The sequence below is a fragment of the Oreochromis niloticus genome, linkage group LG3 (assembly GCF_001858045.2).
Source record: "Oreochromis niloticus isolate F11D_XX linkage group LG3, O_niloticus_UMD_NMBU, whole genome shotgun sequence".
NCBI classification, from domain to species: Eukaryota; Metazoa; Chordata; class Actinopteri; order Cichliformes; family Cichlidae; genus Oreochromis; species Oreochromis niloticus.
Window position 1 is genome coordinate 70447189 of NC_031967.2, and position 27439 is coordinate 70474627.

Here is a 27439-nt window from a genome sequence, read left to right on the forward strand (position 1 = left end):
TTCATTTCTCTCACTGACACCAAGTAAAGCCCGCCCTCTTCCTCTGAGCACCAGCTTTCTATTGGTTCAAAGACTGTTGTGTTTAAGTTACATTTCTCTTTCAAATAGAGATACAAGAGATAAAATCATTTAAAAAAAGAAACTAGAACAACAAGTAAGCAAAATTTATGTTTGGTTGATTTTTTTTCTTAGTGCTTCTTGGTCATTAATCATATACTGTTGGAAAGGTTTATGTGGTAGATCATTTAAAAGTGGCATGGAGGCTTGTGCATGCAGTGTCCAACCCCCCCCCCTAAGTAGCACTATTCTAACTAACCATGGCAATGCCAGCTAGGTTTAATAGAGGGACTCTAATTGTAATTCTCAGCTTTTGCTCACGTTACACAGGGGATAGCCAGAGACAGAGAGTGTAGCAAATATATATATATATATTATTTTAAATGTAATTTTCCCACTGCAAATCGAAATTTAAAACATTTGTACTGCTGTAAAATGAAGAAAAAGACTAAAAACACAAAAATAATATGCTTACAAATTACAATAATAAAATCTAATGACAGAAAAATCCAAAAAATAAGCAGAAAAAAAATAATAAAAAAGTGGAAAAGATACACAGCAGAGCATCAGACTAGCGTAGAAGCCCCACCAATCAAAGAGAGGAGACATCTGACTCTGCAGCTTCCCTCCTTTTAATAATTTTCTAATTACACTTTGGAAACTGAAGCAGATGAGGTTGTAGCTGATCAGTGGAATATCCTATCACAATATTGCTTCTCTGTAATCTACAGAGCAACAGCTACACTCAGATCATCACATATTTGTGTTGTCATTTGATTCAATAAATGACTGATCTGATCTCTACATGAGAATCAGTGTGTGTGGTTTAAACCTCACAGAACAAGAATGATCTTACAAACAGAACCTGAAGATTAAACAAACACTCAATGACTCAATCATTCAGCTGCATACACTGAACTTATGTAGAGTATTTTTATTTCTAATTATCAAAATATTCCACCACAACATTGAAAATGTGAAGCACAACAAATTGATAGAGTCACTGACAGACAGCACAGAGACACACTAACCCCGTTCTGGCTCCAGTAAATAAAATTTTGTTATACTGACCCCTAGTGGTAGAGGAGGTCTTAAAATGTCTTCAACGAGAATAGAAACTCCATTTTGTCTGGAGGCACAGTGGTACAGAAAGGCGTGGTGGAATCCATATACATCCTCTTTATGGTGTTAATTTTGGACAGTCTGTATGTTTCCTGTTCGATGGTCTTCTGGTTATTTCCAGAAATATTGCACACATATTGCTATTTTCTTATGTTTTAATTAGCTCATATTTAGAGTTATTGGAACAGGTGGTAGTATCCTGTCAGAAGTAACAATGTCATCGCCAAATGGCTGAAAGCAGCTCCTATCCGATTACTACTCACTCAGCTGGAGGAACAGCTCTCAGCCTGAAGACTCTAATTGGCTCATTTTGTTCTTGTTTGTTCTTGTCATGAAGACGTGACTCTGGTGTGTTCTATTAATAGTGGTTGTCACACTTTTCAGAATCAAACTTACATCTCCGTCCTTCATCTGCCTGTCCTGCAGATCTCCTTAATCAACATATTCTGGCTCCATATCTGGTATATTAGAAACTAGAGCTGGGCGATATAAGAGTTTTTCATATCACGATATGTTTTTTTTTTCATTTCAGGCGATAACGATATATATCACGATATAAGCCAAGTAACTATATTTGTAAGATTTAAATGTGCCGTTGCTCACAAGTAAAATGTGAAATAATCAGCAGCTTGTTTTACAGTTTTTTCTGAATGCTTAAACCCTAACTGTGGTTCTTATAGCACAATTTCTAAAACTATTAATACTTATAGCAAAACCACTCACTGAGTTTGCAAAACTAAAAGCACAAACACTGCTTTGCACTCAGTTTGCCATTTTGTAACACACACTTTGCAAACCTGTAGCTACAATTCACTGCACAACACTCTTTTTGCAGAACTTCAAACACAACTCACGGCTTACACTCAATTACCAAATTTCCAACACACTCCTAGCAAAATTATACACATGTATGGCCATTATTTACACTATTTTGCCAACTGTCTGGCACACTGTCACATGTGAAAACTGTTTTAGATAATTAGTCCACTTTGCAATCAGCCTAAGCACTATAAACAGGCCACAGGTAAGCTGTCTATGTGGAGTACAATGGAAGGAGCAGCAAGAGTGAGAAGAGTGAGAATCAGAGGAGGCCGAGGGAGAGGACGTAGAGGTGAAGAAGTTGGAGGAAGAGGACGTGGAGGAGCAAGAAGAGGACGAGGAGGGGAAAGAGGAAGGGTAAGAAGAGTAAGAAACAGAATAACTGATGACATCAGAGCTACAATAGTGGACCATGTCATCAACCATGGGATGACCCTGAGGGAAGCTGGCCAACGGGTTCAGCCTAAACTGAGCCGCTACACTGTAGCAAGCATCATTAGGACATTTCGAAATGAGAATCAGTTAGTACTTTGTAGCACTGCCATACTCTAATGAGAAACACAACAGTACCATACATGCAAAAATACTGAAATTGTTACTTTACAGAATTGCTAGACGTCCAGATGTTGGGGGCAGAGGCAGAATGTTCACTCCAGAGCAAGAGACCCATATAGTGAACATGGTGATTGCCAATAATGCAATAAGACTGCGTGAAATACAGCAGCGCATAATTGATAAGGGCACCATCTTTCAAAATATACACAGTGCAAGCATTTCTGCACTAAGTGGTGTACTTGCGCGCCACAGAATAAGAATGAAGCAAATTTACAGAGTTCCTTTCGAGAGACACACAGAACGTGTAAAGCAACTGCGATATGACTATGTGCAGGTAAGCTAGTGTCATTGGTTCTGAATTTGGAAGTGCATACTGTCGTGCTGTGCATGGGCCTGATGTGTTGCATTTGTTTTGTCTTGTCCAGAGAGTGATGGAACTAGAAGCAGATGCAATGGGACATGAGCTACTTTTTGTGGATGAGGCCGGTTTTAACCTCAGTAAAAGCAGGAGACGTGGCAGGAACATTATTGGACACCGTGCCATCATCAATGTCCCAGGACAACGTGGTGGTAACATAACCATGTGTGCAGCTATAAGCCAAAATGGTGTTGTTCACCATCATGCAACCATAGGCCCATACAACACTGCACACATTATTGCATTCCTGGACACCTTGCATGACATGCTCACTGTTCAGAGACCAGAGCAGACCCGATATGTCATCATATGGGACAATGTTAGTTTCCATAGGGCTGCTTTGGTCCGCAACTGGTTTACAGACCACCCATCCTTCATGGCACTCAACCTCCCTCCATACTCTCCATTCTTAAATCCCATCGAGGAGTTCTTCTCTGCCTGGCGCTGGAAAGTGTACGACCATCATCCTCATCAACAGGTAGCCCTTTTACAGGCAATGGAGGAGGCATGTGGAGATATTGACCAGGCATCATGTCAGGCCTGGATACGGCATTCAAGGAGATATTTTCCCCGGTGCCTTGGACTGGAGGATATCGCATGCGATGTGGACGAAATTTTGTGGCCGGACCCAGAAAGACGACATGATGTAGGCTGATTGTCTTTTTTTCCCCTTTTTTTCGTGAAATTCCTATTTTGTGTTCTGACTTTGTCTTGGTTTTGATGAGTGTGAATAAACACCAATACTTGAAGTTTGGATCCTTGTATGTTTACATGACACTATGACAAAAGTGTGACCTCAAATTGACATCTGTACACAGAGAAAGCAAAAGCCAGATGTGTTTTGTATTCATACCATCAGTGTGCAGTTGGCGCATTGTGTGCTTAGTAGATGATGGCTTGTGTGTACTGTTTGATACGAAAACACCATTTTTACGAAGGTGTGAAGAGTTAATCTAGCTGTGTTCGCTTTTGCAAGAGAACTACAATGTTTTGATAATTTGGTGACAGGTTTTCTTATTTGTGTGTAGAGTTTTGCAAAAATAGCCAATAGTTACAAAAAATGTGCTTAAGCAATCAGAAAAAACTGTAATAAACAGAAACATGATGCAGTGAACAGAAGACAGTGTGTTAAAGATCTAAAGACCACATCAGATAAAATAATAAACATGGTTCAGCCCGTAGAGTGGACAGGGTTTATTTGTTGTTGTCAGTAGCAATGAGGCCTACGATGGTGCCAGAGCACATGTTGAATCAACACTATGGGCAGACTTCACACAGGGACAGTGTGGAAATGGAATAAAGGTGAGTGTTATTAACCCTCTGAGGTCCATGGACACGCCTCCAGATCACATGATGGATTTAATCTGACACAGCAACGAGCTGCAGCCACGCTGAGTCTGTGTTTTAACTCCTGTTGAAAGTTCAGACTTCAAACTATACACCAGTTTGTAAATGTTACTGATCGGCCACTAAAACCAGAGTCACGATAAAAGAACAGACGCAGTGTTTTTTTCTGAATCGTCACGTTTAGTTTGGGAAAATCATTGTTTTCTAAACTTAACATCTATATTTGTATGACAAGTTATGAAAATCATTCAGTAAACATGTTTGTGTTTTTTACAGTAAAATATAAGTACTACTAGGATTTTATGTTTTTGTGTGATTTCAGATCAGTTGTGTTACTACAGTATGTCAATGAAAACATGGCTGTAAATTCAGACATGTGAGGTTGAGCTGAAAACACTGAAACCAAACAAGGCAAAACAATTACAGGTAAAATCAAACTGTAGTCAAAGATGTCCAGTTATACCTTCATCTCAGTGCCGATTTCTGACATTTGGTGTAAATTTAAGCAACAATTTAATTATTTCTAATAAAAAACAGTTAAACTGCACATAAACATGAATACGTGACATCAATCTTATAAAAACATTATGTTTATCAATCAAAGATGTTTGAAAGTCTTTCCAGGTGAGTTTGATCCAGGAGGGTCTGAAGCCAGAGTCAGACAGAGACTGTGCAGAGACTGTAGAAGGACAGAGCAGCAGCAGAGCAGTCCAGATACACTGAGATCCTCTGTCAGATCCAGAGGGACACACAGGGATGATGCTGGACTCTACATTGTGGCTGACAGTGGAGCTGTTCTCAGAGCAGTTCACTCTGCAGCACTGACAGTCATCTGCACTTCATTCCTCTGTCAGTCACTGCCAGATGAAGCTCTCCTCTCCACCTCCCAGTAACATGGCCCAGTCACGGCGTCTCTACACACAAGCTGCTGCTGCTTCAACCTCTCTGGATCATCAGGACACAGCTCCTCCTCTCTCAGCACACACCGTCCTGTTTACCATCATCACCTCCACCTGCAGAGAGAAGGAGGAAGAGCAGAGGAGATAAACGAGTGTTTCCAGAGACTCTTCATCAGCTGTCAGTCAGTGATGATGCACATCCAGTATAAAGAGCAGCAGGGACTTCAGTGCTGGGACTGTACTAGGACTCATTGTTGCTTCACTTTTTCTAATCTTTGGATTTTTATTGAAGTTGATGAAAATGTTTTTCCCTCCTAGTTTGAGTTTGGACTTTCATTCATTAGAAGAACCTTGGTGTGTCCACTCTGAGCTCTGTAGGAACCCCAACAACTACCCCAACAATCCAGATGGACGGTTCCAGCTGTTCCATCCAAACATCTGCTCTCACTAAATTCTTCCTCACCTACAGACTGTGTTCTTCACTGCTTTAAACCTGGAAATGAATGCAGTCATTGGTCTGCGTGCTGCTTTGTTCAGAGAGCTGATTGGCTGTTGACAGCGTTTGATCAGAGCGTGTCAGTCGTTACCATGGTGACCATAAAGGTGAGAAACAGGAAGTGTTTGTGTCCAATCCTGGAGCCTGTCACCATTCTCCTCTCACAGCTTCACTGAGAAGCTGCAGCTTTACAGGAAACACTGGATCTTTGTTTCATACTGACTGTGTTTAGTACAATACTGCTGACAGCACCACCCACTCACTCCATCGCTCTACTGACCTCAGAGTCTCCAGTCTGTAGTCTGGACTCTGCTTAAGATCAGACAGCTGCTTCACATCTGGATCCTTCAGGTTGTTGTTGTACAGGTCCAGCTGTCTCAGATGGGAGGGGTTGGACTTCAGTGCTGCTGCCAGATAATCACAGCTGATCTCTGACAAACCACAGCCCCACAATCTGTATAAAGAATGAAAAATGTAAGTTTATTAGACAAAGTGCTTGAAATCATTCAGTGTTTCATCATCTGTTCAGAGTTGAAGAAGGTTCAGAATGTAGAAGTTTAGAAAATGGAAACTCCAAACAGCTGAAGCCAACAGGAAGCAGCTTCAAACAAACACAACGAGAGAAAAAACTCTGAATGTTTCACATTAAAGTCATACATTTCTCATAAAAACAGAACAAAGACTTGAAAAAGTCGTGTTTTTCCTTCCAGGAACCACATGGCTTCACTTTTAAAGGTGAAGTGTGAAAGAAATGGACATATTTGAAGTCCAACACCTTTTTCCAGTCACATGATTAAAGCAGACAAACTACAAGCTCATTTTCATTCCAACAAGTCATCTTCTGACCTGGACTAACAACACTGGTCTCTATGTGCAGCTGGCTGTGAGACCAGTGCTCAGGGACCGTCTACAAAGGGCAACACTGAAAGAACATCACACACTCATTTGCTTCCATCACACAAACATCTACTGTCATTATTGTCACCAAACTCTGTGGATCCTTTATTGCAAATTCAAATGGGATCAAATGGTCAGACAAAAGAGGGTTATGAGGAAATATGATGAAATGTTGTGTATTAGCAGCAAGTTATTGAATCATTTTCCTCACAAACCAAACAAAATGATTGACAAACATGTTTTTACAAACTCAGTGTTGGACTTGGATCAGCAGGATAAGCTGATGTTTAAAGGCATTTGAGTCTCGCTGTATGAGAGTCCAGTTATTCCTCAATATTTATGGACGATGTTCTTTCAGTGTTGCACTTTGTAGACGCTCCCTGAGCCTCACAGCCAGCTGCACATGGACCACCTGACATTACCCAGCATTAGAGGCGGCTGTAAAAAATTCATGTTCCCATTTAAATGGTTTTAATTTGAAGAAAACGATGTTGATTCATTCAATCCTGAATCGATGTTTAATTTAAATGTATTTTGCCAGAATCTCAGCTTGAAGCTCACAAACTATTTCAACCAGCAGCAAACAGCTAAAACAGTAAATGAGAGCAGCTAAACACACAAAGATGGAAACACAGAGCGTGGATCGTTCACTCGACGGCACGTACACGGACACGCCGTCGGGGCTGAAAGTGGACAGCTCACAGATCCTGAAGCTGCAGGTTTCATCTGTCTCCAACCAAAACTGAGTGAACCAGCAGCAAAAGAAGATCCAAACTCTGCTTCACGTTTGATAAATATGCTCATGAATTCTCTCTGACTTTGGCTGTTCCTGCCTGCACAGCTCTCTCTCTCTCAGTGTCCTCCAAGAACAGCTTCAAACATCTGTTTCTGCATCATTCACTGTTTATTAGCCACCAGTCTGCTGTTGTGTTCAGTGCTGTCGGCCTCTGACAGTAAAGCCTCGTTTCTGCTGTTCCATGGAAACTTTTTAAAATGATGACAGATTACAAACTCTCAGCTGTGTCTGTAATCAAACCTCTGTAACTTTGCTTCACTTCAGCAGCATCAGCTCATGTTCACATGTTGATTCATGGTTTGCTTCAGTTTTTGATCGACTGCAGAAGATTTTGAAGGTTATCTGCTATAAAAAGCCAGAAGAGGAAAATCTGCTTCATGTGTTTCTGTTTGATCCTCAGTGACTTTGACACAAAGGCCTCTGCTGTGATGATCACACCTCTGATCAAGTCTCACAGTGTCACAACTGATAAATGATCAGAGTTAGAAGATTTCTGACTGTCTGCTGTGTGCCGTGACCTTTGACCTGCTAAAGAGAGTCAGCTGTGGATTATTCATTGTTGTGTCTGATACTTAGAACCATGAGGAAGAAGCTACACAGTTAATCAGGGTCCACTCTCTCTGAGTTAGGAAAGGTGGGCAGGCCGCGTGTGGGCCGCGGGCCATACGTTGAGTATCACTGTTTGAAATGTGAACATTGTTCTGCTACAGTCAATGGACTAAACCAGAGAAGAAGAAAACAGACTTTACCATGAAGATCCTCAGTGTGGATCAGTATAATATCAGCCTGATGTCTGCAGTTTAGTGTCAGCACAACTTTCACATCATATTCATCTCAGCACAACTAAAACATGCTGACTGACCTCAGAGTTTCAAGTTTACATCCTGGACTCTCCAGGAAACCACACAGATGCTTCACTCCTGAATCCTGCAGGTTGTTCCAGCTCAGGTCCAGCTGTCTCAGATGGGAGGGGTTGGACTTCAGTGCTGCTGCCAGATAATCACAGCTGATCTCTGACAAACCACAGACACTCAATCTGTATAAAGAATGAAAGATGTAAGTTTATTAGACAAAGTGCTTGAAATCATTCAGTGTTTCATCATCTGTTCAGAGCTGAAGAAGGTTCAGAATGTAGAAGTTTAGAAAATGGAAACTCCAAACAGCTGAAGCCAACAGGAAGCAGCTTCAAACAAACACAACAAGAGAAAAAACTCTGAATGTTTCACATTAAAGTCGTACATTTCTCATAAAAACAGGACAAAGACTTGAAAAAGTCGTGTTTTTCCTTCCAGGAACCACATGGCTTCACTTTTAAAGGTGAAGTGTGAAAGAAATGGACATATTTGAAGTCCAACACCTTTTTCCAGTCACATGATTAAAGCAGACAAACTACAAGCTCATTTTCATTCCAACAAGTCATCTTCTGACCTGGACTAACAACACTGGTCTCTATGTGCAGCTGGCTGTGAGACCAGTGCTCAGGGAGCGTCTACAAAGTGCAACACTGAAAGAACATCACACACTCATTTGCTTCCAGCACACAAACATCTACTGTCATTATTGTCACCAAACTCTGTGGATCCTTTATTGCAAATTCAAATGGGATCAAATGGTCAGACAAAAGAGGGTTATGAGGAAATATGATGAAATGTTGTGTATTAGCAGCAAGTTATTGAATCATTTTCCTCACAAACCAAACAAAATGATTGACAAACATGTTTTTACAAACTCAGTGTTGGACTTGGATCAGCAGGATAAGCTGATGTTTAAAGGCATTTGAGTCTCGCTGTATGAGAGTCCAGTTATTCCTCAATATTTATGGATGATGTTCTTTCAGTGTTGCACTTTGTAGACGCTCCCTGAGTCTCACAGCCAACTGCACATGGACCAGCTGACATTACCCAGCATTAGAGGCGGCTGTAAAAAATTCATGTTCCCATTTAAATGGTTTGAATTGGAAGAAAACGATGTTGATTCATTCAATCCTGAATCGATGTTTAATATAAATGTATTTTGCCAGAATCTCAGCTTAAAGCTCACAAACTATTTCAACCAGCAGCAAACAGCTAAAACAGTAAATGAGAGCAGCTAAACACACAAAGATGGAAACACAGAGCGTGGATCGTTCACTCGACGGCACGGACACGGACACGCCGTCGGGGCTGAAAGTGGACAGCTCACAGATCCTGAAGCTGCAGGTTTCATCTGTCTCCAACCAAAACTGAGTGAACCAGCAGCAAAAGAAGATCCAAACTCTGCTTCACGTTTGATAAATATGCTCATGAATTCTCTCTGACTTTGGCTGTTCCTGCCTGCACAGCTCTCTCTCTCTCAGTGTCCTCCAAGAACAGCTTCAAACATCTGTTTCTGCATCATTCACTGTTTATTAGCCACCAGTCTGCTGTTGTGTTCAGTGCTGTCGGCCTCTGACAGTAAAGCCTCGTTTCTGCTGTTCCATGGAAACTTTTTAAAATGCTGACAGATTACAAACTCTCAGCTGTGTCTGTAATCAAACCTCTGTAACTTTGCTTCACTTCAGCAGCATCAGCTCATGTTCACATGTTGATTCATGGTTTGCTTCAGTTTTTGATCGACTGCAGAAGATTTTGAAGGTTATCTGCTATAAAAAGCCAGAAGAGGAAAATCTGCTTCATGTGTTTCTGTTTGATCCTCAGTGACTTTGACACAAAGGCCTCTGCTGTGATGATCACACCTCTGATCAAGTCTCACAGTGTCACAACTGATAAATGATCAGAATTATAATATTTCTGACTGTCTGCTGTGTGTCGTGACCTTTGACCTGCTAAAGAGAGTCAGCTGTGGATTATTCATTGTTGTGTCTGATACTTAGAACCATGAGGAAGAAGCTACACAGTTAATCAGGGTCCACTCTCTCTGAGTTAGGAAAGGTGGGCAGGCCGCGTGTGGGCCGCGGGCCATACGTTGAGTATCACTGTTTGAAATGTGAACATTGTTCTGCTACAGTCAATGGACTAAACCAGAGAAGAAGAAAACAGACTTTACCATGAAGATCCTCAGTGTGGATCAGTATAATATCAGCCTGATGTCTGCAGTTTAGTGTCAGCACAACTTTCACATCATATTCATCTCAGCACAACTAAAACATGCTGACTGACCTCAGAGTTTCAAGTCCACATCCTGGACTCTCCAGGAAACCACACAGATGCTTCACTCCTGAATCCTGCAGCTTGTTGTTGGAGCTCAGGTCCAGCTCTCTCAGATGGGAGGGGTTGGACTTCAGCGCTGCTGCCAGATAATCACAGCTGATCTCTGACAAACCACAGCCCCTCAATCTGTATAAAGAATGAAAGATGTAAGTTTATTAGACAAAGTGTGAGCTTGAAATCATTCAGTGTTTCATCATCTGTTCAGAGCTGAAGAAGGTTCAGAATGTAGAAGTTTAGAAAATGGAAACTCCAAACAGCTGAAGCCAACAGGAAGCAGCTTCAAACAAACACAACAAGAGAAAAAACTCTGAATGTTTCACATTAAAGTCGTACATTTCTCATAAAAACAGGACAAAGACTTGAAAAAGTCGTGTTTTTCCTTCCAGGAACCACATGGCTTCACTTTTAAAGGTGAAGTGTGAAAGAAATGGACATATTTGAAGTCCAACACCTTTTTCCAGTCACATGATTAAAGCAGACAAACTACAAGCTCATTTTCATTCCAACAAGTCATCTTCTGACCTGGACTAACAACACTGGTCTCTATGTGCAGCTGGCTGTGAGGCTCAGGGAGCGTCTACAAAGGGCAACACTGAAAGAACATCACACACTCATTTGCTTCCATCACACAAACATCTACTGTCATTATTGTCACCAAACTCTGTGGATCCTTTATTGCAAATTCAAATGGGATCAAATGGTCAGACAAAAGAGGGTTATGAGGAAATATGATGAAATGTTGTGTATTAGCAGCAAGTTATTGAATCATTTTCCTCACAACCAAACAAATGATTGACAAACATGTTTTTATAAACTCAGTGTTGGACTTGGATCAGCAGGATAAGCTGATGTTTAAAGGCATTTGAGTCTCGCTGTATGAGAGTCCAGTTATTCCTCAATATTTATGGATGATGTTCTTTCAGTGTTGCACTTTGTAGACGCTCCCTGAGCCTCACAGCCAGCTGCACATGGACCAGCTGACATTACCCAGCATTAGAGGCGGCTGTAAAAAATTCATGTTCCCATTTAAATGGTTTGAATTGGAAGAAAACGATGTTGATTCATTCAATCCTGAATCGATGTTTAATATAAATGTATTTTGCCAGAATCTCAGCTTAAAGCTCACAAACTATTTCAACCAGCAGCAAACAGCTAAAACAGTAAATGAGAGCAGCTAAACACACAAAGATGGAAACACAGAGCGTGGATCGTTCACTCGACGGCACGTACACGGACACGCCGTCGGGGCTGAAAGTGGACAGCTCACAGATCCTGAAGCTGCAGGTTTCATCTGTCTCCAACCAAACTGAGTGAACCAGCAACAAAGAAGATCCAAACTCTGCTTCACGTTTGATAAATATGCTGATGAATTCTCTCTGACTTTGGCTGTTCCTGCCTGCACAGCTCTCTCTCTCTCAGTGTCCTCCAAGAACAGCTTCAAACATCTGTTTCTGCATCATTCACTGTTTATTAGCCACCAGTCTGCTGTTGTGTTCAGTGCTGTCGGCCTCTGACAGTAAAGCCTCGTTTCTGCTGTTCCATGGAAACTTTTTAAAATGCTGACAGATTACAAACTCTCAGCTGTGTCTGTAATCAAACCTCTGTAACTTTGCTTCACTTCAGCAGCATCAGCTCATGTTCACATGTTGATTCATGGTTTGCTTCAGTTTTTGATCGACTGCAGAAGATTTTGAAGGTTATCTGCTATAAAAAGCAAGAAGAGCAAAATCTGCTTCATGTGTTTCTGTTTGATCCTCAGTGACTTTGACACAAAGGCCTCTGCTGTGATGATCACACCTCTGATCAAGTCTCACAGTGTCACAACTGATAATGATCAGATTAGAAGATTTCTGACTGTCTGCTGTGTGCCGTGACCTTTGACCTGCTAAAGACAGTCAGCTGTGGATTATTCATTGTTGTGTCTGATACTTAGAACCATGAGGAAGAAGCTACACAGTTAATCAGGGTCCACTCTCTCTGAATTAGGAAGGTGGGCAGGCCGCGTGTGGGCCGCGGGCCATACGTTGAGTATCACTGTTTGAAATGTGAACATTGTCTGCTACAGTCAATGGACTAAACCAGAGAAGAAGAAAACAGACTTTACCATGAAGATCCTCAGTGTGGATCAGTATAATATCAGCCTGATGTCTGCAGTTTAGTGTCAGCACAACTTTCACATCATATTCATCTCAGCACAACTAAAACATGCTGACTGACCTCAGAGTTTCAAGTCCACATCCTGGACTCTCCAGAAAACCACACAGATGCTTCACTCCTGAATCCTGCAGGTTGTAGTTCTGACTCAGGTCCAGCTCTCTCAGATGGGAGGGGTTGGACTTCAGTGCTGCTGCCAGATAATCACAGCTGATCTCTGACAAACCACAGAAACTCAATCTGTATAAAGAATGAAAGATGTAAGTTTATTAGACAAAGTGCTTGAAATCATTCAGTGTTTCATAATCTGTTAAGAGCTGAAGAAGGTTCAGAATGTAGAAGTTTAGAAAATGGAAACTCCAAACAGCTGAAGCCAACAGGAAGCAGCTTCAAACAAACACAACAAGAGAAAAAACTCTGAATGTTTCACATTAAAGTCGTACATTTCTCATAAAAACAGGACAAAGACTTGAAAAAGTCGTGTTTTTCCTTCCAGGAACCACATGGCTTCACTTTTAAAGGTGAAGTGTGAAAGAAATGGACATATTTGAAGTCCAACACCTTTTTCCAGTCACATGATTAAAGCAGACAAACTACAAGCTCATTTTCATTCCAACAAGTCATCTTCTGACCTGGACTAACAACACTGGTCTCTATGTGCAGCTGGCTGTGAGACCAGTGCTCAGGGAGCGTCTACAAAGTGCAACACTGAAAGAACATCACACACTCATTTGCTTCCAGCACACAAACATCTACTGTCATTATTGTCACCAAACTCTGTGGATCCTTTATTGCAAATTCAAATGGGATCAAATGGTCAGACAAAAGAGGGTTATGAGGAAATATGATGAAGTGTTGTGTATTAGCAGCAAGTTATTGAATCATTTTCCTCACAAACTGTCACGGTTCTGGGTCCGTTGGACCCAGTATTTTGAGTTTATTATGTTTTGGTTTATTTTTGAAGGATGGATTGTTTTCTTGTTCTCTTGTATTGCTGATTGTGGTGGTGGTGATGATGATTACTTCATGTTTCTGTTTATTTGTGATTAGGATTTGTTCTCATGTTTTGTGTGGGTTTAGTGCCAGGTGTTATTTTCTGTCTCTCTGTGTTAAGTCCATGTCTCTGAGTTGTGTTTCATGTTTCCTGTTTTATTGTGAAAGTCTTTGTCTTATGTTAGTGTGTGCAGCTTTGTTCCCCCTGTCTCGTTAGTCCTGATCTCTCCCAGCTGTGTCTCCCTCCTGTTGCCCATTCCCTCATTACTTCCCTGTGTATATAAGCCCTGTGTTTTCCCATGCTCGGTGTCGCGTTGTACCATCAGACTATGCCTGTGTGTTTCTGTGTCAGTGTTTCAGTATTCAGTATTTCGGTACCTTTGCTCAGTTTATGTTTTGTTTTCGTGCCAGCAATAAAGCTGAGGTTTTAAGTTACAATTCAGTGTCAGAGTCCTGCGTTTGGATCCTCCTCTCCGCCTGCCCGCACACAGAGCCCTGACACAGACATGGACACGCCGTCGGGGCTGAAAGTGGACAGCTCACAGATCCTGAAGCTGCAGGTTTCATCTGTCTCCAACCAAAACTGAGTGAACCAGCAGCAAAAGAAGATCCAAACTCTGCTTCACGTTTGATAAATATGCTCATGAATTCTCTCTGACTTTGGCTGTTCCTGCCTGCACAGCTCTCTCTCTCTGTGTTCTCCAAGAACAGCTTCAAACATCTGTTTCTGCATCATTCACTGTTTATTAGCCACCAGTCTGCTGTTGTGTTCAGTGCTGTCGGCCTCTGACAGCAAAGCCTCGTTTCTGCTGTTCCATGGAAACTTTTTAAAATGCTGACAGATTACAAACTCTCAGCTGTGTCTGTAATCAAACCTCTGTAACTTTGCTTCACTTCAGCAGCATCAGCTCATGTTCACATGTTGATTCATGGTTTGCTTCAGTTTTTGATCGACTGCAGAAGATTTTGAAGGTTATCTGCTATAAAAAGCCAGAACAGCAAAATCTGCTTCATGTGTTTCTGTTTGATCCTCAGTGACTTTGACACAAAGGCCTCTGCTGTGATGATCACACCTCTGATCAAGTCTCACAGTGTCACAACTGATAAATGATCAGAGTTAGAAGATTTCTGACTGTCTGCTGTGTGCCGTGACCTTTGACCTGCTAAAGAGAGTCAGCTGTGGATTATTCATTGTTGTGTCTGATACTTAGAACCATGAGGAAGAAGCTACACAGTTAATCAGGGTCCACTCTCTCTGAATTAGCAAAGGTGGGCAGGCCACGTGTGGGCCGCGGGCCATACGTTGAGTATCACTGTTTGAAATGTGAACATTGTTCTGCTGCAGTCAATGGACTAAACCAGAGAAGAAGAAAACAGACTTTACCATGAAGATCCTCAGTGTGGATCAGTATAATATCAGCCTGTCTGTAATCAAACCTCTGTAACTTTGCTTCACTTCAGCAGCATCAGCTCATGTTCACATGCTGATTCATGTTTTTCATGGTTGATTCACCTCATTTTTTCAAAAATGGCCTCTGACAGGAAATTCTCATTTCTGCTGTTCAACACTGAAGAAATGGAAACTTTTTAAAATGCTGACAGACTACAAACTCTCAGCTGTGTCTCTAATCAAAGCAGAGATGGAACGATGCCGCTTTTCATATCCGACATCGATATGAATCTCATATACTCGATTTTATAATCAAATTGTTTTTTAATATCTTGCTGCATTTTGTATAAGTTCATACTCAATTTTTAAAAATGTAAACACTAAAGCTGTTCTGTTATACCTGTCTCCAAAAACACACTGCAGCCAAAACATTAACAATACTGATCTTTGTATTTACACTTTTATCAGAACTTTAAATCTAAATATTTAAAGTAATATTCAAAAGTCGTTTAAATGCAATTTGATGCAGCTTTCAAAAACTCTTTGGTTGTGAGTAAAAGTGCAACATCAGCACAAAACAATGTTTCTAATGAACAACTAACACAAACAGGTTGTAGACTGGAGCCTTTTACACTCACAGCTGAACAGAAAGAACATCCAGAGTGGAAAACAGAGCAAATAACTGCAAACAGGCTTCATGACACTCATGTTTAAACAGGATGGATGTCAGTGTGAGCTGTTTCTATCACATTTAACCTCACAATCAATTTGGTCTCATTTCTATACAAAACTGAACACAAGTATGACAAAAGTGTTTTTCATTGTTTTGTTTTTTGAACCATGAATGTCCTGGGTCCTTAAGAGTCAGTGTTATCAGCAGTGTTATCAGCACTGGTATTGAACAAGAAATATTAATGCTTCAAACTATTTGTCTTAAAGGATGTAAGCTGTACAGAGTTCTGCACATGTGTATTTGTGAACATACCTCATTAACAATATATTGCAACAAACTCAGTATAAAAAAATACAGTCAGTGCTCAAAAATTAATCAGTGGAAAAATGAAACAAACATTTTAACTTAAGCTGCCAACAGGAAGTCGTTGGTTTCAGTAAATATTGAGCTTTGCTATTTGATCAGTTTTTACGGATTAATGAGGAGTTACTGAAGTGCCAGGTTTTTAAAGTTGGTGTTACTGTCTTTACACATGTGGGAAGAGACTGAAAACATGCTGCTGTTTAATAAAATATTTAATATTCAGCTCTGCACAGGAGCTGCAGCAGGGTGCAGCCTGTTGCTTTCACAGTATAATACTTGTAATAAAAGTACAGTAACAGTAATTAGTGACTGAGTAGCCCGGGGCGTTTCTCTTGATTTCTTTAGTAAATTCATTCACCTGCACAGATTAGCTAAACGAACCCCGACAGCTGAGTGCTCATTTTAGCTAGCTAGAGCTGTGTCCCAAAACGTCGGCTGCATCCTCCGGAGGCTGCATTTGAAGGCCGATTACGTCACAGCCAGGCGACGAAGGCTGTCCCAATTCGTCGTCTCGTTCAAATGCGGCCGACAAATGCATCCTTCATTTCCCCGAATTTGAAGGATGGGTCGGGTGTGTCCTTCGTGGCCCACCATATCCCAGAATTCATAGCACGGCCCAGCCAAATTCAATTTCCAACAATGGCGGCCGCTACTAAGTTTTAAAATTACTCTTATTAATCTTTCTGGGTCACAAAATAAATTTTTAACATATTTTCAGGCGAGAAAGTGGCGGTGTAAATTTCAAATATCTGCTTGGTTTATCAAGACAGCAGCGGACTCCCGGCTTCATCGTTTTCAGACCCCCGCTCTTTCGCTACTCAGGTTAAACATGATATATAAGTCACTCGGATAACTTAAAAATGTAATTGTTTGGCTTTTTTTTGGTTTGGTTTTATTTGTTCCGGAGTAAATCGGGTTGGCTGAGATCAAAGTTATTAGATTATTAGATTAAATAAAACTTTATTAATCCATCGGGTGGGTTCCTCCGGGATTTTCACACAGTTGAATAAACGTCAAACAGAAAACTGATTAAACAGAAGTGTGAGACGGTCGAGAGTTTACAACAGTGTCCTGTTATATTTTAGATAGCAAGGAGCAGACAGCCGAGTTTATTAAACTCCACCCACACAGCGGTGACACAAATCTGAAGGCTAGACCGTCCCATTTCACGAGAAGGGTCTGGCTGCAGCCACTGTGGAGCTCCACAGTAACCGGAAACACGTGACCTCCACAGTAACCGGAAACACGTGACCTCCACAGTAACCGGAAACACGTGACCTCCACAGTAGGCAGAAATACGTTCCTGCGTGGATCATCGACTGTGGAAATGTTGCAAGTGGATCGTAAAGGTTGGGACAGAGTCTTTCATGTATAAATTTGCCGTTAATAATTATATAATTTTAGGAATCATCTAGTTTGCTTACACTGATTACGTTGGCACTTTGTTAGCGTTACAACAACAGTCATACCTCCGAAGTATCTAAACTTTAGTAAGGAATGTGTGTACTTTTGACACCTCTGGTTTGCATTTAGTGGTCAGTTTCAAACGTATTTATTTTTTGCTTGTTATTGAACTACTTTTCCCTATCTGTAACATCAATGCACATTGTTCCATTTACTGCATATTGCACTTTATTCATTTCTCTCATTCCACCTGCAAAAACATTGTAAAGGTCAGGGGGCAGGGATAGCTCAGTAGGTAGAGTGTCTGCCCCATGATCGGAAGGTCGGGGGTTCGACTCCACTGAACGGCTACCCTGAGGTACACCTGAGCAAGGTACCGTCCCTACACTGCTCCCCGGGCGCTGCATTGGTGGCTGCCCACTGCTTCACTGGGTGAATGGGTTAAATGCAGAGGAGTAATTTCCCTTCGGGGACTAACACAACACACTTTACTTTACAAGGTCGTCACAAAGAGGTTTATATATGTATAAATACTAATATTCTCTATTCCATTCTGTTCTGCTTTTTTATTGCCCAGATTTTAGTTAGCCTTTGTTAAATTGTCTGTTATATGTCAATAGATACGTATGTCACAAATAAAAGTGTTTTGTAAATTATGTTTTTGTTAAGAATTTTCTCCACAAATCTCTTACATGCTAACTGTAACGTGTTATTTCTGCTAAAACCTGAACTTAAATGTGTATATGGTGTTTATCTGTTTTTCTCTCTGTTTTAGATGCTCATATCAATTTGGAGTTTTGCCTCCAAGCCAGAATTGCAGGAATGCACAACATGTTGCAGAAGACTCTTTCACTGCCCTCTGTGCCCCACTTTCAGCCCTACTGTCAAGGCAAAGATTGAGGAGTATATAAATGGACACATTAAAAATGCTTTGCCTTTCAAAGGTATGTTGGTATTAAATATACCTCATAGTTAAAGTTATAAATATGCTCTTCTTTTCAGCACTTCTACATTCTCTTTGTTGACTTAAAAGTTGCTTTTCACATTGTACAGTTCAGTGCATTCATCAGCGAGAGAAAAAAAGCATGTTTTCCTTAAATATTTTTTTTTTTCTGTTCACCACATTTCCTGACAGCTCTTGTGATCTACACCATTTTGCTTTCATTATTGAGGATGGCTTGGATATTTTTGTTAATATGTACAATCCGATTGTTAGATAAACTGATTGCATTCTATACAACTACCTTTAAATTACATGTTGTTGTTCGTTTTGTTTTTTTTCTCTCTCTTACAGACAAAATGATATACCGGTGCACTTTCACTGCCCTGTCTGTAACATGACAGTAATACAGCGTGGGGATATGGCAAGGCAATTTTTCTCATGTCAGCATTCAGGACTGCTCCCCGCTGCACTCTCCGTGGAGCCACATCTCCCTCTCGATGTCTTGTCTCCAGTATCTAAACCATTTTCTGAATCTTCAGTAGAACATTCATGTGCTCTACCCTCTGTGCTAAATGAAACTGTGGCTTGTGGAAAGTCCTTGAAAATGAAACGCCCTCACTGTGGTCTTAGTCTTCCTAAAAAAAACTTCAAGGCTCACATGATGAGGAGGCATTCAAATAGATGTTTGCCTGGTTTGTCATCTGCAGTGTTTTTGTGTAGAGGGACTTGTAATGGAATTTCTTTCACTTATGTATTAATCACGTTATTGTAATGCCTTGGTGATTTTAACATGTCTGACACTCATACTGTAAGACAAATGGTGGGGGTCTATTTAGGAAGTTGGGGGAAGCAGACAACTCCACAGGAGGGAGAGTCTTTTGTCTCTTCGAGGACTCTGGGAGGTAGCAAGGTAGTGTAAACCTTAAGGTGTGAAACAGCTGTGTACTGCCTTTTGTTCCTGGAGAAGGTATTTAACTGAGAGCCACACTACTCTCAGTGAGACTCTGCTGACCCTACCCCGTGGTCATGCAGGCTCTCCACCAAGCTTGGTTGTCTGTTCTTTGTGTGCTTTGATTAAAGAATGTTAGCTACCGCTCACCGCTCATCTGCAGGCTTTATTTAAGTGGAAAAACTTCCACAACAGAATGGCGCTGCGAGCAGGGTGGTCCGTGTGGTCGCTGAACAACGCTTCCGTGGACGGGCTGATCACCCCTGAGGTAAAAGGTACCTTTGTCCTACCGGCTGTTGAAGCAAAGGAAATGGAGGAGTCACGGAGCCGTGTGTTTCAGTCACCACCGAGACCATCGATTTTGAGGGGACTCCTGCAGATGGGTGAGTGATAGCTAACTTGTAACAAGTCACGAGAGATTTGTGTCTGGCCGAGGAGGTGAGCGTGTTGCAGCCTTCGGGGAGCCCAAGAAGGTGTGTTACGACCTTCCAGGGCAAGAGCTCCGAGGGAGTCTTCGTGTAGAATCACGGAGAGTCTTCGTGTAGAATCACGGAGTGACATCTCTAGCGTCTTCTAAAAGATCCTAACTTCTTCAAAGGAGACTGGGGGTGGCGGTGTTCGTTCCTTGGTCCGTAGAAGGCAAGGAACCTCACGGGGGACGCCTCGTGTAGTAATAGAGAATCTAGATTCCAGGGGCAGTCAGCGGAGCCGGATTAGTGGCTCGAGAGGCGACTGCGGCAGACGTTCCACCAGGCGGCCAGGGACAAAACTCAATGTTTGACTGTATGGTAAGAACTGAGTAAATGTGTGGTGTGTAAGATTGCAGAGAATGGTTGTGTGGGAAAAGTTGATGTGTGTGGAAAAAAAAAAAAATCAACAACCAAAAAACAGTGAAAAATGGGGTTCAAAATGTTGAAAAATGGGAACAAAAACAAGAAAAGAAAAAAAAAGAGGAGTGTAGAAATGTGCGTAAAGGTTGTTTCCAACTAGCGGGAGACGGTGGTACTGCAGGCCACCAGCTCCCCTAGGGTGGACACACACACAAAATTAGCAGAATTGTTGATGAAAATAAGTAAAATAGGAAGAGGGTTTGGTGATTTTCAGTGTAGAACAACTACAATCTCTCTGGGTTTTTAAGAAAGGGAACTTCAGAACCAGAGAGGGGAGACGTGTTTTTTTTAAGCAGTGATAAGAATGATCAAAATGTCTCAGTGTGTCACTTGCAGGTGAAGAGCAGACCCTGATCAATTTTTCACGTGCAGCAGTCGGAAGAAAATTGTAGGTTAACATCATTTAGAAACACTCAAGCCAAGTTTTGGCTGAATTGTTTTACAGCTTAACTTCCATGTGTTTGTCACCCTGAGAACACAAGGTCCAAGAATCTCTCTCTGAAGACAAGAAATGCAGTTCCAGAACAACGAGATGGATATCAGGAGCTCACAGCAGTGTCCTGAGCAGTGAAGAAAAGTTGCAGCAGCAGCTGTGCAAGACAGCGACAGCAAGGAGAAAAATGGCATCATCATGACTGGATGGATGGATGTGCATTTCCAATGAGCTGCAACTTCACCGTGTGTAAATGGACCTTTGAAAAGACTGTCTGAGTTGGACATTTGCCACTGTTGGAGCAAAATGGCAAGATGAGACAGTGGAAAACACAGGACAAAGCTGAAAGACAACTGACTCTCACTGGACTGCTGCAAGGGAGGAGAGATGAGATGAGACCACAGTGGAAGGAGCAGGGGAGAACATGGAGGAAGGTTGTTTTAGTGTGGGAACTGAAATTTGGGTTTAGGAAACTGGGAAGAAAAAAACGACTGCCTTGCGTGGAGAATTGAAAAGTGTCTGGAGCACCGCAAAGAGGAGAGGTACACAAAATTACACAAACAGAAAAATGCATTAATCCTACTAACACAAACACACATGCAATGAAGCTCATGAAGACCAAATAGCATTTTAAGCAGGCGTTTCTGTTACCATCATCTTGTCCGGTTCACTTAGTGGGTTTAAGAAGTGATACATAGACTAGTGAACTAGTATTATTTTGGGGAAGGATGATTGAATCATTGCAGGGGTGAACAGAATGCTGCAGGGGGGTCAGATGAGTGGAGACTAATAGATTATTGAGTTTCTTGTTTCTGATGTGTGGGGGAGGTCTTATCATAACACACATCTGGTTACATGGGGGAAAACAAAACTCATTATCTAATAGAATATTGTTGTGTGAGGTGTGTGACTGGTGGATGAAAGTTTTGGGGATTTTGCATTTTCTTTTGGTACCACTTTTAACCTACCAGTTAGTTGTGTTTGGATCTATCATTCTGAGAGAGCATGCTTAGACAACTTCTAAAAGGAGGCCTTCATATTGTTTTGATTTTTAACAGTGCACTGAGAGATATTTTTTTTTTTTTGTTTAGCAATTTTCTTTTTCAAGCAGGCCTGCAAGATCGGGATCGAAAGCGCTACACATGTTGAACAATCGCAAGTGAGTTTCTCCAAAAAATTAAAATGGGCTCGGGAGAAAGCCACTTATTTGGGACAATCAGAAAACAAGTCCCTGCCAAAAAGGATTCAGCGAGGTAATCCAGTCTAAATTATTTTTCTTTTTTTGAAATGACGTCATTGCTGGCAGTAGAAACTTATTGCGTCACGAGGTTCTACTGTCAGCAAATAAAAATGGGGACTGACTGGACTGACAAAAGCTTTGGCTGACTTGACACCAGTATGCAAGATTGCACCTCCACCTTGACCTGACAAAAGGGTGGATGTATGTATGTTTCTTTTACAGGAGCAGAAAGGTGACAGCAACAGGTTGTAGGGGCTTTTGGGCCGTGCTGATTTAACCTTTTAATTGTCACTTTCTGTGTCTTTGAATTTACCAGCGGTGTGTTATTCATGACCTTGTATTGTTTACAGTACAGAGGTCACTGTGAGAAAGTGTGCATACAGATGCGCTGCGCTAACATCTATTCTTCCACAGCAGAGGGTTACCCAGATAGCAAGGAAACATTGAAACAATGTTGAGTCAATATCAGGCGACGTCATTGAAGCAACGTTGAAGTGTGACGTTGACCCAACATCATTCTTGCACCCATTTTTAACGTTGAAACAACGTCAGGTTTTGATGTTGAATCAATATTGAAACCTGACATTGATTCGACGTTATATTTTCGAATACTGTTGACATTGAAACAATGTCAGATTCTGATATTGAAACACTGTTGAGCTATGGTGTTAATTTTCCACCTCTTTTGCACAGTTGCTTTTTATTGAAAAAAAACAAAACAAAAAAGGTCAATAGACATGTATCATTTGCAAAATACTTTATTAAAAGACAAAGTTTCCTATTTACATTTCTATGTTTCACGTCACTTTTTATTATTTACTCCGGGATGGGGATGGATGATGTGCGTCCTGCGCGCCACCCGTACGATCTGGAGCATATCTGAGCCATTTCTGGACTGCTTGAGCAAAGACCAACTCAGACATAGAGTTCGCCCCTACCTGCTGCGCCAGGCCATCTAGGACAAAAATAGACACACACACACAAAAAAAAAACAAAGACAAAAAAAAGGGAATTAGAGCACATGAAAAAGCTCTTGTTAATTGTCTTCAGCAGGGAGAAAGTATGTAAACTCCTAGGCTGATAAACATGAAAGTCACCAGGCGGAAATCAGCAAACTGCCGCATTTGATTCCCAAAGAGCTATAAGCTGAAAATGTGATATGTCTTAGCATGGTGTGCCGTGTATCCTTTAAAAAAAAAAAAAAGAAAAAAGAAAACATGGGGTCCTCGGGCTGTACAAAGTGTACAACCCGAGGACAAAACAAGCCGAAGACCAAAGACTCCATCTCCAGATTAACCGGACATGAAAGTCTTGTTATTAAGAAAGACAAAGTAATATAGCAAAAAAAAAAAAACATAGGAAATGTGAAACGCACCCAGCACATCAATTGATCCCTTTATTGTTCACTTTAGGCTCATAAAACTACAATAAACAGTAAAACTTACCAAATATGCATCTGCACAGCGCTGTCTCTTTAAATGCCCTTTTTTGCTTTGTCTGGTCCTTGGTTTTTTCCCCTGCCCAGTTGAGTACAGAGGCCAGCTCCTTTGTAATGGCATAAACCATTACACGGCGGACTCGCACCTCCAGTGTGGTCCAGCAGCACCAATCAACGTTGTTGATCAATTGTTGGATATTCATTTGTTAGTTCTTGTAACTGCTAAAAGTGTTTACTAGTTTTTGCCTGTCACATATATTTGTTATACCATGTAAACTGTGAAATTCCAAGATTTTCAAACTTGCCTTGTAATAGTGGCCTCACAGAGTCTCTGGAATCTACAGAAAAAAAAAATCACAACAAGATGACATTCAGGAGTATAAATTGGGGTTTTTTTTTAGATAAGAGTACAATGACATTGTGATGCAGCTTTAAAACTTTTTTAAAAGCATACCATCTATAGGGAAGACATCAGACTCTGCATGCTGGCGAGATCGCAAAGCTGTGTCGGTTTGTGCTGGAGTGGCGAAAGGTGCCGGAAGCTGGGTGGGGCATTATGATGGTTGCTATCAGTGGGCTGGGGGGCAGACTGGAGTGATGAGGGCTGTTTAGAAAAAGATAATTTTTTAAGTATTTAAGAATACAGACAACTTGTCAAAAAAAGTTTCCTCGTGTCAGACACAGATATGTACACAGACACTAGACAGTATTTTATTACCTGGTATTTTCACTCGAGGGGCCTGGGGAAACCGGTTTTTTGTAGGCTGCTCATCCTCTGAGTCCGTATATGTGTACAGGGGATTTGGTCTAAAGAAAAGAAATTAAAAACGGTCTTAAGTAATTGTAAATATGCTTTTGGCATATTGTTTCCTAAAGTTAGTTTGATTTCTAACAACACACACAGGAAACAGAGACGTGCAAGAAGGTACAGTATACAATGAATTTTTGAAGTGCACAAGTGTACACGACTTTGCATTTTTAAAAAGTTTACAAACTTCCACTTTTTGGACTATATTATGTGGTGATATTGCAGTATGCAAGCACCACAGATATGTATAAAAGACAAGATCATAAATTCTTAACAATCAAAGATATGTTTGTGAATAAAAGGGTTTTACTTGTGCTTTCTTTTAAGACTGGTCTGGGTTTCTTCTTCGGACTGAAGGTCAGACGTATCACAGCGTTCACGTGGATATCTCTGAAGACTGCGTTCTGCTTCGTGAAATGTGCCTGGAAATACAAACACAATGTACGGCCAGACATAAATTACGTGTGGACAAAAGGTGCAAACGCATAGAAAAATCAGCGGTTTCAAAAATACGCTGGTACGTGTGGACGTAGCCTTATTCATTATACAAGGCACAAACGGAAAGTCATGTACGCGTGCAACGTAAAGTTAGGTCAGCGTGCAACGTACAGTCACGTGGGCATTCAAACTGAGTCTAAAGTTTTCGTGTGCGAATTGAAGCGAGTGCTCTCCAATCATCAAAAGTAACAAAGTCATTGAACACGTTTATACAGTTAACTTTACGTTTATCAATCATATATCACAGATTTAGAATTTTTTGTAGTACTAAGCAACTACAGAGCGAAAGTCTGGGTCAAGCGCCGAGGCGACGGCAAGAACAAAGGAAACCTCGAAGCGTTAAAGCTAGCTTTGTAAGGGAATATAACGAAGAAATTATGAAACGAAAATGTTTTCTTTGTTGATATACTTTGTTCGCAGTGCAATTTATTTGTTGCCGGATTGTAAGAAGTAGACACAATTTCGGGCTCGTAAATAACAGTAAAAAACTTGTTAATGTACAACATTAACGAGTTTTTTTTACTGTTATTCAAATGCAAACATGGAAATAACGAGTAGGAAAAAAAAATCATTCATTCTTACCTTATACTAATCGTGGTGCAGGCCAGTGCAGTGCATGAACTGATGCCTTCTCCGGTCAATTGCGCTGAGAGTAAATCAAATGTCCCGCTCTACTGTAGAAGACAATGAATACCTGGGGGGATGTACCAATGTGAGAGGGGTGCTGCGGAATAGTCCAAGTGATCGCTGCTTTAATTTCCCGGTCAACTATACATAAATTGCACGTAGACACGATTTTTTTTAAAGCTGGTGAACTAGACCAAGTCATTGATAACAAATGAACAATAAATCTACTTTCTCTGGTACTTTATACCCGATCAGTTGCAGTGCAATTTAATGCTCAACTACAAATCGATGGTTTTTGATGGTGACCGGAGCCGAATGATCGTCAACTATAAATAGACGTTTTCTCGACGTTGTTGTTGTCACCTGGTCGACTATAAATAGATCAAATATCAATGACAAAAAAACAACGGTGAATCAACATCGTTACAACGTCTCTATAGTAAGACCGTCGGTTTACCACAGTATTTCAATGTTGTTACAACATTGGCATTTCAACCCCGACCATATACGACGGTTCGGATGAAAAATCAACATAGATTCAATGTCGTCTTGCTATCTGGGTAATCATATGATCCAATCACATGATTTACAGCAGGACACACCGCTGGCTAATGTTTTACCTTTTCTTAAGACAGGGCCTGGAGTGAAACTACTCCAGAGGAGAATCCCTGGGAATTTTTCAGAGACAATGCACAACTTCATTGTGCATGTCTAATTGTGCTAAGCTGACATAGGGCAAAAGAGGGTTTTCCGTGGAAGCTTTCATTTTTAAATTGCAGAGACCGTGACATGAGGGATATGGAAGGATTGACGCAGATACAGACCACGACCGGGAGAGAACGCTTCAACAGGACCAGCGAGAAGCAAGGACCATCTGCAGGACAGCAGACAAATGACAGTGGGCTGCACCACTGGGCTTCCAAATGATTGTCACGAGGAGATTTTGAACAGCAAAATCTTAAAATAAAATGAAAGAGTTTCGCCGTTGACGTTGAGGAAGACAACTAAGGTGTACGACGTGCTCTGCCTTAAATCTACAGCCGCATTGGAACGGAAATCGAGGGATGAAGAGAGGATGCCAAGCTCCAAAAGTGACAGCACAGAGGGAGACCAGCGTTGGAATTATGACTCTGTAAATGTAAATGGGACTGGGAATGACCATCTAATGCTTTTTCACTTTGCCATGCAAAGTACTTTGACACTCTGGAGAAGACCTTTCCTCTGTATCATTGTTGTTGCCATTTGCATGTGAGAGCTTAGATTGGGGGGAAGATTAAAGATGAACAAAGGGTGGTGGGAGAACAGTGCAGTGAGGATACACAGTGTGAAACTCCTTTAAGTGTAAAATAATGTTGATGTAATATACAGAATGTTGGGAAAGAAATTCTGGTTTTAATGTGATTCTTGATTTGAGAATCAAAGGGTGGGATTGTAATGGAATTTCTTTCACTTATGTATTAATCACATTATTGTAATGCCTTGGTGATTTTAACATGTCTGACACTCATACTGTAAGACAAATGGTGGGGGTCTATTTAGGAAGTTGGGGGAAGCAGACAACTCCACAGGAGGGAGAGTCTTTTGTCTCTTCGAGGACTCTGGGAGGTAGCAAGGTAGTGTAAACCTTAAGGTGTGAAACAGCTGTGTACTGCCTTTTGTTCCTGGAGAAGGTATTTAACTGAGAGCCACACTACTCTCAGTGAGACTCTGCTGACCCTACCCCGTGGTCATGCAGGCTCTCCACCAAGCTTGGTTGTCTGTTCTTTGTGTGCTTTGATTAAAGAATGTTAGCTACCGCTCACCGCTCATCTGCAGGCTTTATTTAAGTGGAAAAACTTCCACAACAGACTTCTTCCTCTTTATTTTTCAGTTTGCAGAGGACATGGAGCTCTTTTTAAAAGCTTGTGCTGATGAGCAGGGACTATGGGTCAATGCGATGTTTGACATTTAATGGACAGATGAAGTCACTGGCTGTTTGTTTGTGTTTTTTATGTGTCGTTGTTTGTTTTTCAGTGTACAGAATTCCAGTTAAACTTATTATT

The 27439-nt window shown here is 41.1% G+C and overlaps 1 protein-coding gene and 1 long non-coding RNA gene across 4 annotated transcripts; both read left to right on the top strand.

Annotated features, from left to right (window-relative positions):
* Positions 1-143: 143 nt before the first annotated feature.
* Positions 144-19187, top strand: LOC109197085 (uncharacterized). Of its 3 annotated transcripts, XR_003218889.1 has the most exons (4): positions 144-154; positions 6251-6253; positions 18347-18515; positions 18866-19187. It is a non-coding gene; the product is annotated as an uncharacterized LOC109197085 (long non-coding RNA). The 3 variants fall into 3 exon arrangements; XR_002058379.2 differs by lacking the exons at positions 144-154; positions 6251-6253 and adding an exon at positions 17369-17516; XR_003218888.1 differs by lacking the exons at positions 144-154; positions 6251-6253 and adding an exon at positions 17734-17840 and having other exon boundaries at positions 18072-18515.
* On the top strand, positions 2765-3633 carry LOC109197081 (uncharacterized). Its single transcript, XM_019352184.2, has 2 exons — positions 2765-2887; positions 2979-3633. The coding sequence occupies exons 1-2, from the start codon at positions 2813-2815 to the stop codon at positions 3624-3626; spliced, it is 723 nt and encodes a 240-aa protein (XP_019207729.1). The 5' UTR covers positions 2765-2812; the 3' UTR covers positions 3627-3633.
* Positions 19188-27439: the final 8252 nt, after the last annotated feature.